The sequence below is a fragment of the Geospiza fortis genome, unplaced genomic scaffold, assembly GCF_000277835.1.
Source record: "Geospiza fortis unplaced genomic scaffold, GeoFor_1.0 scaffold66, whole genome shotgun sequence".
Taxonomy (NCBI): domain Eukaryota; kingdom Metazoa; phylum Chordata; class Aves; order Passeriformes; family Thraupidae; genus Geospiza; species Geospiza fortis.
This window is the reverse complement of record NW_005054312.1, coordinates 260,776-273,410: the sequence shown is the minus strand read 5'-3', so window position 1 is coordinate 273,410 and position 12,635 is coordinate 260,776. Positions and strand designations below refer to the sequence as shown.

At 36.3% G+C, this 12,635-nt stretch overlaps 1 protein-coding gene across 3 annotated transcripts in view; it reads right to left on the bottom strand.

The window, feature by feature from the left end:
- Positions 1-5,006, bottom strand: part of ZNF106 (zinc finger protein 106) — a 28,377-nt gene extending 23,371 nt beyond the window's left edge. For all 3 annotated transcript variants that reach the window (XM_031055736.1, XM_005419399.3, XM_031055737.1), the window contains exons 1-2: positions 4,864-5,006; positions 3,503-3,564 (exon numbers count right to left, since the gene is read on the bottom strand). In XM_031055736.1, the coding sequence (XP_030911596.1) occupies positions 3,503-3,564; positions 4,864-4,917 (116 nt within the window). In that variant the 5' untranslated portion in view covers positions 4,918-5,006. The remainder of the gene's footprint in view (positions 1-3,502; positions 3,565-4,863) is intronic.
- Positions 5,007-12,635: the final 7,629 nt, after the last annotated feature.

The window sequence follows — 12,635 nt, the reverse complement described above, 5'->3', positions numbered from 1 at the left end:
TTCAAGTGTGCATGAGGTCTGCTTTCTACTTTAGAGGACTTATCTCAAAAAATATAGAAATAATTTCAGCTGGAGAAAGTTCACAGCTGTATCAGACAAATGGCTTTACTCATATTACTGGATTAAGACTGCAAGACTTGAACTTTTTTTTTTCTTTTTAAGAAATTCAGATTTCTAAAACCACAACATTTGTTCTTCTGACAATGCCTTCCAATAATTTAGTGTTAAAGAAGCACATTATTAACTTCCTAAAAAGGAAAATATGTTCACCAGATTAAAAATAAAACCACACAAAAAAAATTATTTAGAGCATAGTCCACTGCAAATAACTCAGCAGGACCAAGACAGGATTCACCGACTGCCTCCACAGTGTTTCTTTCAATTCTGCCAGTTAATTCATAAAAGCAGATATGTATGTCTCCATGGAGCACTTGACACAAAGGTCTTAGAACAGAAGCATCATAATACAACACACAGTTCATGACTAGTGTCAAGAAAATGGGATCCATAAAAGAAAAAGACAAACATGAATCCTTGTTTTTAGTGAACAGTTAAAAAAAAAGAGAGAGAGAAAGATCAAAAGATGTGCATTCACTCAAGGTATTAAGGCAACGTCCTTATGGGAGTGGTTAATCAAGTGTCAGCAGCTATGTTTTATTTATCCTGGATATCAGTGGTTTTCCCTACTAACATACTTCAGATATTTAATCAGTGCAGTCATTCAGACACACCTAGAGTCTGCTTTATTTTGAACAGCCTAAGTATTAAAAATCAGAATTTTTTTGTTTAATTATTCTGTATGTTGCAGCCTAATTAATTTCAGATTAAACATTAAGATAAATTTCATTTATGATGTCAGTAGCTTCCAGATTTACCCTGTATTTTCGAGAACTAAGTGTACTTAATTTCATACACTTCACATTGGCTAATAAATATTCAAAGCCCATATCCTATATATTGCACTTCGGGCTATCCTAATGCAATAAAGGTAACCAAACCAGTGGATTTTACTAATGTTGTTGGAAAAAGCCTCTTCACACTCATAAATGGCACAGCTGTGCAGAGCTAATAAGACTTATTTTTAACTTAGGTCATCACACAAGGCAAACTGCAAATAGAAAGTTGGCTTCTCACCGAAAAAGATGTTCTTTTTACGTAACGTTCCACTTCACTCATAAGTACTCTCAATGAGAAGCACACCCCAGTGCTTCTAATGTGGCAGTAATTAGGTTTTAAAGAACAATCCACATCCTTCATAAGACCCATGTTTCAATTATTGCATAAAACTTTTACCATCCTCATTTATAGACTGACTAACTAAATGCAAAGTTTTATTTATTTTGGACAAAGCCAATGAGTTAACAGCTGGACTGAGGACAAAGAACTTGTTTCTACCACTTCTAACTTGCAAGTTACTAATTACAAAGCTGTGGTTCTTGTACCAACTGACAATCTGAAAAGGCAAGACTTCTTTGACCTGCTGTTAATCTACATGAGCCTAAAGAAAAACACAACACTTTTTTTTCTTTATGAACAACTGCTTTAATTGAAGATAAACTGGCTAGGAGTTCAGATAGCTACACTTAGGGGAATTTATATTTCCTTCAGTTCTATACTTGTCCTACACCTATTAATGCCATCCAGAACTAGCACAGTCCATGGCACGCACTGATTATGTCTACACATTCCCCTGCTACACAGGAACACCACACAATTTTAGCTGTTAAACAAGGCAGCCAAAAGAAGTTTGAGGTAAACACAACGAAAGTACTCTCAGTATGACAGTATTCAAGAGCTTTATTTACTGCATGTATACTTCAGACTGTAGTCTCAATGTCCCATGTAACCAGAGCACTATTTCACTTTCAACTAAAAACAAGCAAAACCCAAATATGCTACAGCTTTGTACTTGGCATCCAATTCTCCTTATACAACACAAAGAATAAGACTTGAAGGAAAGAAGATTCTTAAAACATTTCAGAAAATTATTCTAGTCCTTGAGATAACTAAGCTAACTTCAAATGAAAAAAAAAGTATGAATCAATGCATTTCCTTTACCTCTTGCATACAGAAAGTCTGAAAAGTGACTTCTAGTCAGATACTAAATTTCAAGGTAGTAAGATGTTGATAGTCCACATACTTTAATGGTATTATCATCTGTTACACAATTCAGCCACACTCAAGAGGCTGCTGCTTGTGCTTCACATTTTCTTCTTGAAATACATGGCTGTAAAAGACTCCTAAAAAACTTCTAATTAAATTTAAATGGAAGAAGGGGCACAAGAGAAAGAACAAGGCTGCTGTTGCACTGTGGAAAATTAAGTTCATTATTTTGAGAACAAGCATCTTCCGTGCATTCTTCTGAAAGAGTAATGAAGACAGATAGTTACATTAGTAATAAAAAGTGTAATGATGATGAAAGAAATTTAACTTAATATCAGTCCTATGGAGTGGAAAACAAAAAATTGTCCAATCATTTGCAAGCCACTGCAGACACAATATATAACTTCTAGAAATTAGTGTTACAGAGCCATAACTAAACAAAAAACAAAACAAAAAAAATGTAGAAGGCCCAAAATAAGATGTCAAAATAAGTGAAATTTCAGAATTACTGTCAGAAGACGACAGTCCAGAACAGAAGCGCTCAATAAGTTAGCTGACCAGAAGCCAACAGTCAGTATCTAGGGCAGAGAGCATTCTGGTTTATTCCCGTAGGTATGAGATAGATGTCTTGACAAAATAAATCCCCCACACCTCAAAGAGCGGAAAGAGGGTTACTTTTAGTTCTTTAAGAGGTGTTGAAAACAGATTTGTCATTTGTTAAAGTTTCTGCTGCAAGACAATTAAAAATTAATTTGTAGATCAAATATTCAAGTATTTGACAGTATCTGATCTCTGTGGCTACCTCAAAATCCATACATCTGAAATCACTTTAAAGTGTATTCTGGTTGGAACCTAACTCCCTATTATTAGGACTTTGTTTGAATATCCCTTAACTCCCCCCTTTTACTTTCCAAATGTTTCAAATAAAACAAGGAAACCTTAAAGGAAACACCATCCAGCATGGTTAGGTCTTCTAATCACACAACTGTGTTTTAAAAGATCACCAATTATTTTTACATCATTGAAAACTAAAAAAACCCCCAAAAAATTTAAAAAGAAAAATATCACTGTTCATAATTTCTGATTATCCTGTAAAAGGCAGAAATCTAGTGCTTGGAAAAAGAACCCACAAACATGAAACTGCCAAGAATGAAGTAACTTTATTTCACTGCAGTCAAAGCAATGCAGGTGAGCTTTCTTCCACATCATTGTTTGCCTCCTGGGTTTCTGACATCATGAAAACACATTCATTGCCAGCTGTATGACAAGGCATGCTACTAAAGTGAAGCATAAAAATAAATTGTGCAATTCAGCTTGTATGGGAAATAGGTCAGGAGTCCTTCCAAAAAGTGACATACAAAATGGCACAGGGAAGAATGATGGAAGATTGCTCTCATACCTTCCCTTCAGGTTTTCCAGTTCTCTGTGGTGAAGCATGCTTCTCTTGTGTTCTTCCATCTCCTTCAACATGCAGAAAAAAAAAATTGGTCAAAACAAAACAAAATGCTGTATCATGTCTGAAAACCTCATTTTTGTGAGTTCTCCTGCCTTGCACAAGGGTGTACTCTACTCCTGCAAGGCTGTAGTAGTTGCCATTCCTGTTCTGTGACTATGAAAGCACAAGTAGGCACACCTGCAGGAAGTTATGTTACCTTTCTCAAGAAGAACACAAGAGTCATTAAAATTCAACACAATGGAAGCAGAATTTCAGGAGAAAATAAAATAACAGTCTATGTAGCAAAGTTTATTAGACTGATTTTTGACCAAACACTGTTGAAAAGCATTTTAATTAAAAGTCTCATTAATACCATTCTTCAGAATCACAGTACTTAAAACAGTTTCCCTGTGCAATCTGAGCAGTTTCTCTGCATTTCTATTGTAAGACAGCTGTAAATTCATCATCATATACTATTTTACTTGGCTAGACGCTTCAGAAACTGAGATGTACCTGTCAGTTTGTTGTTTACAGCAACCCTGATCTATGAACTGCAGTAGTTATAATTATTTACTTTTGAAATGGAGCTGCCAGAAGAGAAAAAACATTCATCACTCAGCAAAAGGAAGCAGTCCAGATGATTTAACTTTCCTTTGGTGTTTGAGCCAAAGTGTTCAGAAATCTTCAAAGACCAGATACTAATCACTATCCTCTTTAGACCTTGAAATCCTGTCTGCAAATGGAAAGGAACATCTTCCACCTTGAAGAGTTGCGTGAATTAAAACACATGGCACATCTCCACATGCCATGTAGCTAAAAAGTACACGAAGGTCCATTAAGAAACTCTCAGATTCAATGCAGAATTTGCATAAATACACAGAACACAGAAGATGGACACCAAACTGACACACTAATGAAAACACATGCTGTGTTACGTGGAAAACACAATTCCATTTGGTTCTTCCATATGGAAGCACAGACCTTCCAAAAGGAATCTATAAAATCGTGTATTACAGTATTCTTCCCATATCACAGTTTACAGCCAAATATGTGTGAGTGCTTTTCACTTTATTATCTTTATAAAATAATATAAAAAACCTCAAAGACCTCACTATTTTTAACATCCAGAATCAGGCATACTGCACAGCTCACTTCAAGAAAGATACTCCAAAGCACACAGAAATATATTCTTTGATTTGAGATAGACTTAGGGCAATATATTCCTAGTAAAGGGAAATTGCACTTTGCACAATTTTAAAATGAAAGCATTACTCATTTACATTTCATATCAATCTACTGATGCATGTCAAGCATGAATTATTTACCTTTTTTGAGTTGTACACAATGTGACATAAAGCACATTTTCGTTGCTGAACCATGCTTATTACTCTGGAAATATCTTATCCCATACCTGCAAATAAAAACAATTTAAAAATAACCAACATACAGGATTACTTGTTTCATTAATCTCTCTTACTAAATAAAGTAAGCAAAGTTACTGTTCATGAAAACTATTGTGCTGAGCTTAAGAGAATACATGCCTCTCATGCATAGTCACTCTTCAAAAAAAGATAAGGTAGTTTGAACAGTCATCTAAAACATCTATAATAAAAAGTAGCTTTCCCTTTCTTTCATTTGTTCCTGGTCATCCAAGACATGGTACTCATTCAACAGTCGGAGATCTGTACAAATCCTCTTAGCTACTCAAATCAGATTAACAAAACACTTTTCAACTAGGATGATGACAGGGAGATAAGGAATTAGGAAAACCAAGCAGGGCAAACTCAGATCTTTATTTTAGTGCACAGGACCACTCAAGGAAGACATTTAAGGCCCTAGGAAAATGAAACAGAGGTCATTTATGATATCAAAGACCACTAGTCTTCAAGATTTATTGATCCATTTACTCACCATAAAATAAAACCTGAAGTAATTTAAATTCAGTATTTTTTCTCACCAGCCTTTGAAAGAAATGCACATATCCATGTACTTAAATACTCAATTTAGACAGCATTTTAACACTAATCTACTGAAGAGTTGCATATATGCAAAAAAAGCAGCAGCAGGTCAAATAAAATGTCATATGTATTTTATTAGAATGTTTAACTCATAAGGGGTGCAATGAAATTAGAGTCTAGGTTATAATGCAAAAAGAGATATGTCTGTTTAAATAACAGGGTACAATCTTTGCACTTTTCTTTATCTTAAAATACACTAAAATGCACAATGATCGAGCATTACTGTCATTTTTTATTGATTTGGCAAGAGGCAGTTCCTCACCCTAAATTGAAAACAAATGTATTTTTTCAATACTCAGCATTTTTGTATCTGCACAGAAAAATACAAATACTTTCAAGTTTTGCTATCTTACATTAGGCAACTTCAGAGCTAACTTAGCTAATAGCATCAAAATCAACCTGCAAGAGCCTTCTTCAAGAACTGTACTTCACAACTGACTCTATAAAGTTAATGCTAGTTATTCAACATCAACCTTCTTTATCAGCGGCATCAAAATCTCTAAATCTGGTACTGACTAGAACCTGTGAACAAAGGGCAGGAACAGGATTTTTACCAAATCCAGATTACCTAGAGTTAGAGAAGCTCTGATATTCAGTTGTCCTGTCCAACTGAAAACAAAAATGAGCAAGTAAAAGCACAACCTTTTAACTCCAAAACGTAGTTCTTTGACAAGTAACTCTTTCCTTACAGATTTCCACGTCCATTTACACATAAGGTACCAGCATCTGTCTGGGTTAAAGGGGAGGAAACTGAGAGCTGCAATAGCACTTCCACCATTAGACAAGAGAGAAACAGTTTTCTCCCTAAAAAAATCCACATCATCATACTAAAACAAACACATTTAAAACACAACAGGAGATTCAGTCATCTTGTGTTCCCTAACCACCATTCTTGATATCCCTGAGATACCTGATATTGTTTAAATATGCATTTTTTAGCTTGATCACATGGGCACCTGATATATTTGAACCATTAGTAGCAGCTGTTTATTTTGACACATGAGCCCCAACAAAGGTTTAAGATTATTCAAAACTTTGCACCAGCCTGCATATAAATTCATATGGTATCAGCGATGTCCATGCAAAAGCACCTGCCTTCATGGAAGGTCAGGATTCAGAAACACTATCTTTCACAACAAATTATTTTGAAAGCATTTATAAAAAAAAAACTTGTTTTAAAACATATTTCAACCGAGACAGCAGTTAAGGAAAGTTTAAGCTAATACAAGTAGAGACAGAAAATGAGATATTGCAGACTCCTGATTCCCTAGTGAGTATAGTAGCACATCATTAGGTGAGTATAGTAGCACATCATCAATATACTGTTTATACACAGATCTGTGCAGCTGCAACAGATCTAAAGGAACTATTAATGATCATACACAAGTGACAAATGTTTAGATGCCTATCCAACATAGTACAGCTGGTTTAGTGCAGTTAATATGGAAGTACTCATGGAAAGCAAGGCTGCTAATCCTTGCACCAATTTCAGACACTTCCTTTTGCATTAAAATATTCTGTACACCCCCGACATTCTTTGCTGGCACTACTTTGTAGTTCAGCGGAGTAATACCGTACATGTGCTCAAGATCTCCTTCAAGATCACCCAAGTATTTACAGAATTCGTTCTGCACTGGGCTGAAAGCAGCATGGGACTTAAATCAGCAAAAGCAGGCCAGTTAGCACAGAACATTAAAAAGCTTCCACCAGCAGAACTAACACTACACCTGTTTTGACTAATTAAAACATATAGTAACTATACATGATTACAGGAAGAGTTTTCGGCAAACTGCCCAATCAGCTGGGCATCACTTATGACAGAGTACTAAAAATACTGATAGAATTCAAATGCTATTGGATGTCACTATGAAAAGGGAAACTCTCAGTGGCATGGACTCAGAAATAAAGAGATTCGGTAGATGTTACAGGGACTGGGAGAACACAGACACACATTCTATTTCCAGATCACCTCTTGACTTACTGTCTTACATAGATATAAACCACTTCCCATCATCCTTAGCTTTCTCCCAAATGCTGCTAAACCTATAAACACTGTGGTTCATTTTAATTAAGTACTTCAATTTTACTGTAAAAGAACTTCTATGAAGTCTTTTGAGTAACATAATAAATCAAGGGCATTTCCTCAGTCACTATGTAAAATCAGAAAGAATCAGACAGCTTTTGAGCCATGCAGACACTGCATTTCATCTCATCATATACTGGTCTGTTCAATCTCAAAACTTCCATTCTTCATGAAGAAACTTCAGAAACAGCGCCCTCTCTAGATAAATGCAGGCACATTTGAATTCTTAGAAAAAAATCCACATACTTCAACAACCTTCAAGATTTTATCAGCTTTAACACCTTGTGCTTTTGAAATCATCAGCTTGCTGTATAACATAGAAAATTACTTTTTATGGGACTTGAGTAGAAAGATGAGCTACTCTAAAAAATGAGCGAACTCCAAGCAAAGATAAGGTTTTGCCAAAAAGACTTCACCATCATATAAAAAGAAGAACACATGTTAAGAGCAGAATGCAAAGCCTTTGAAACAAATGAGATATTACAACAACTTTCTATTTTGAGGGAATGTAACTGTTCAATGGGTCATTTATTACTTGTTTGTTTTAAAAGGAAGGGATGTGCTCTACAACAGGGTGATATAAACACAACTTGCCCATAGTCTGCACCTGTACAGAGCTTAGAAATACCACAGAGCTTTAATTAAATTAAGAAAGCCTGCTACAGAGATTTTAGAGAGCCCTTCTCACAAATAAAAATAGTCTACAAAGAAAATTAGGCATTAGACTACTTCCTGGTACAACATCCATTTGTCCACAGTTATTCAACCTCACCAGATAACATACATTAAAAATGTACATCAAGATTAAATCTGCTACAGATTAGTGGCTGAACACTCTGACTATATAAAGCCACAAGTGCCATGGAGTGGGGTGTGCAGCCTGGCATTCCAGCTGCCTAGAAATCCTCAGGAGGCTTCAAAGAGACAGCAGCGCTGGCCTGTCTAAAGGCCTGCCTAAGTGCTTCATGTCCCTACAGAGAGCAGTGGAAACTCAACACTTGAGAAGAACAGGAGGCTACAAATTCGCTGTGCAGAATGTTCTGCAGCAACATGCTCAGCTCCTTGCAGAGATGTCATTCCTAGCGCCTCAGTGACTTCTGTCCTGCAGCAACCAGCTGTACACACACCAGATGAACTGTAGAATAGTAATAATAATACTGAGCCCTGTGCTCCAATTTCATCACCTCCAGCAGAATTTACATGGAATAAAGCACTATCATCCACAGACTATCTTCCCTTCCAAGATTCATTGCCCCTCAAGCATCCGAATTTACCATGCCTCCCCGCTAGACCATAACTTCTACTAATTACCTTAACTCTCCTTCTGGGCACACGTGTGAGGCACTAACTTTCCTTCTGAGATGCTGATCTGTGCGTCCTAACCCAGGCAACAAACAAAAACTTAAGGACTTACTAAAGTCATGACTAACAGCATGATTCTCCTCCAGCACACTGTCAGCCACTAACTACTTTGTAGTTGGTTTCTTATTGTTACAGGGCAACGGAGAAAACTACATCACACTCGAGAATTTCAAATACTTGTACCAGAAGTAAAGCTTTTAAGGTAAATTTCTCCCTGTTTTCCAAGATTTAATTTTATCCATGTGACAATTTAAGGGTAGTCTAGACCCCTGAGCACTGAAGCAGCACCACTAGACAGCAAATGGCAAAACTGGGCAGACAAGTGCTTAACTGTTTTGACATTAAGCCAGGAAAGAAAAGTTATTTCACAGATAAAAGTTCTTTAAGCTCCTGTTAAAAGCAATAAAATTTACTTCACTATCTGGCCTAGAAAACATCGAGCAGAAACTAAGTGCTATCTCATAAGTATGGCTGGGATTTTTACAACATACAGGGAAAGTCTGCTGGAGATAACGACACCACAGAGAAATATCTTAAACACACCTGCACAGGCACAGAACACCTGGCAAGAACACAGAGTTTTCACTGACTTCTATTTTTATTTCATGTACGTCTAAGAACAGGGCACAGACCAGAAGAACATATACACTTTAAGCCACAACCAAATTGCCTCTTTCCAACTCCTATACATAAGCAATGGTAATAATTTCCTAATATACAAAGTAAGTTTTCCTTGCTGTAAATCAAGGTGATCATTTCTCTCTAGTGAAACTAAATGCCTTATTTCTTTCTTATTCATGAGAGCTTTTCACACACCTGAAGATTCGGGAATATATTCTGTCCAAACTGGAATGAAGAACTGTTCAGCATTATTACTGTATGCTGTCACTCAGAACAACTAAAATCCACATACCTGGAAATTCCACAAGCTGGAAAGCTTCTGTTTTCTCCCATACTCCCTATTTGGTTTAAGGCATATGCAAGTTTTGTTTTCTTCAGATGTTTTCCTCAAACATCACATTTCCTGGGCTTATTAAAATAGCCATTTCCCTTTCCAAACTGCCCAAAGCACTCTAAAAGAATTGTTCAAAACCGGACGTAGTACTTTAGCTAACACCCCTATTAGCATCCTTAGGAGAAGGGAGTTGTCTGTGTATCCCTACTACTGTTACAGCCTCAAACACAATTGATAATGACTGAGACAAAGTCTTACTAAAAAGCAACATAGTGATCCACAAGATGTGGGCAAAACAACCCAATTAAATTTTAGGTTTAAGTATCTAAAAATTTAAATATTACTGTGACTCACAAAAGAATTCACATCAGCTTATTCTGGTGACCTTGAGTCACTTTATAAAGGGTCTTCACTTTACAGACCCTTATAAGAATTACAGAAATATCCAACACTTAATTTTACACTTATTTCTGTAACATTAAGTTGTATCTTTTTTTCCCCCTTTCCTAGGCTATTTAATCTCATCGTATCCTTCCCAGGTATTCATATGATGTCTCTTTCACTGATAAGTTAAGAACAAGGACTCAAAAGGCACAACAAAACAGATTACTCTATACATCCTATCTATTGCAGTTCCACAGCAACACGTACCTGGCCTTGTCAAAATAACTCAGACTCCCTAAGAAAGATCTGTACAGACACAGGACAACAAACAGGGAGAGCATTCGGCAAGTAACTGGGCTTCTTCTATTTATAGTGCCATTACAGATTATGAAGAATCACTGGAGGGTGATTTGAAGCACTCAAACCAAGGTACTCAAGTCACTCTTCAATATAAAGAGCTTTCATACCAAGAAAAAAATCAAGTTAAGGATCTCAAACATTAAGATAGTAGTCATTAATGACCAGGTAATAGAAATAGAGGGCTCTAACTAAATTGTCATATCTCTGTAGTTTGTCCCAGGGCTGAACACAAGCAGCTCTACCACAATAGGATCCAAATGTAAAATAGTCTAGGACTTGATGAGAGAAACTCAAAAACCTTACATTACAAATATAAAACACAGTTTTATAAAAAAAAGAAGTTACTTGTAAGATATAGTATCCTCTTACTTTGCTAGAATCAGCTTGAGTCAGGTAACACTTCAAATCTTATGACACCATCTGGTGGCAGAGTTCACAGAAGATGATTACCAGATGTTAAAAAGAGCTTTAACAATTTAAATTTTATTCTGAAAAAATTTAAATTTTATTCTGGATATCTTACAATTTTTTTCTTTACAAGATAAGGTGAAAAGAACATTGATAGAAAAAAACTTTCATTTTACCTAGATACTACAAGTTGTATCTCTGTACACAATTTAGGTACACATTTAGAGGATAGTCACTGCTGTTATCCTGTACTGAATTCACAATCCTGCGGGAATTAAGGTCTTTAGTTGACATATCTTCAAATATGTGACATTTTTGAACCTAGGGAATAGAAGCTACATGAAGTTTGGTCACAGTGACCAAACAGACTTAGGTAAAATGCAAACATAATTTGGGTAAAAACAACTGAAAATGCCAGAGCATAGTAACTATTTAGCTAACTTTACATACAAAAATCAGGCATTAGTGGAACACACAAAGTAGTCCAAGTGCAGCTGCCTTTTACTGCCAGTTCAGCTGAAGTCAAGCGAAGACTTTAAAAAAAACCAACATAATTCAGTTGCTTTTAATAGGAGAAACTTCAGGATAGAATTCTATTTTCCAATGTAAAAAGTTAAAGAGATACATTGCATTGGTCCTTAGAGCCTGCAGTTGTAATCCCAAATACTGCAGTACTAATGGGAATAAGCTTCTAAACTTCTGCAAAGCTGTTAATCAAATTTTTGGAAGTGTTAAGTGTTTGGGATTTTTTTTTTAGGCCAGGATCTGTCAGTTCAGCAAAACAGCCAATTTGCTAAATACAGTAATTGAGATTTAACTGAAAGAAGTAGCAAATAACTGAAGAACAGCAATAAGCAATAGAGATATAGGACATGCAAACCTGGAAACTCATATTGAAAACAAAGTCCACAAATTTTCAGTTATTTTCTCTCTCAGGACATACCACCTCAGAACCTACCTGTTCTTTAAAGCTGCACTTCCTCAGGTGCAGAAGGGAAGGTGAAAAGGTTTATACTTGCATGAGAAGATTGTTGCCAAACCTCCATCAACAAAGTATACTGAAGCATGAACTTTAATGCTTCATCAATGCTACTTGTATCCAATGTTTCATAAACTTTTACGAATTGACATTCATATGCACCCCCGAGCAGTTCTTAATATAAGTTTGGATTTCAACTACTCTGTGTGCAACAATGAATGATTACTTTCAAACACCCCGTATTTCATCATACTATTATGACTTGTTTCACGCTAAACTCATGCATGCTTTCACTAGAACACATTTTTAGATATTTACTTATGAGGAAGGCAACTAAGCAACTCTGCACTCAGTTACACTTCATCCCCGGAAACACTCCTGGCAAGCACGAAGAGGCAGCAGGGCAGCTGCACACCTGGGACAGAAAGTCCTCCGCCCTAAGCTGTTCTACAGCAGGGCATCAAAGTCCAGGGATCCCTACAGCAATCGGGGATGCTCACAAGGCAAAGCAAAGCGCATGCCCGCCCCAAGGCGAGGTGACTGCAGCC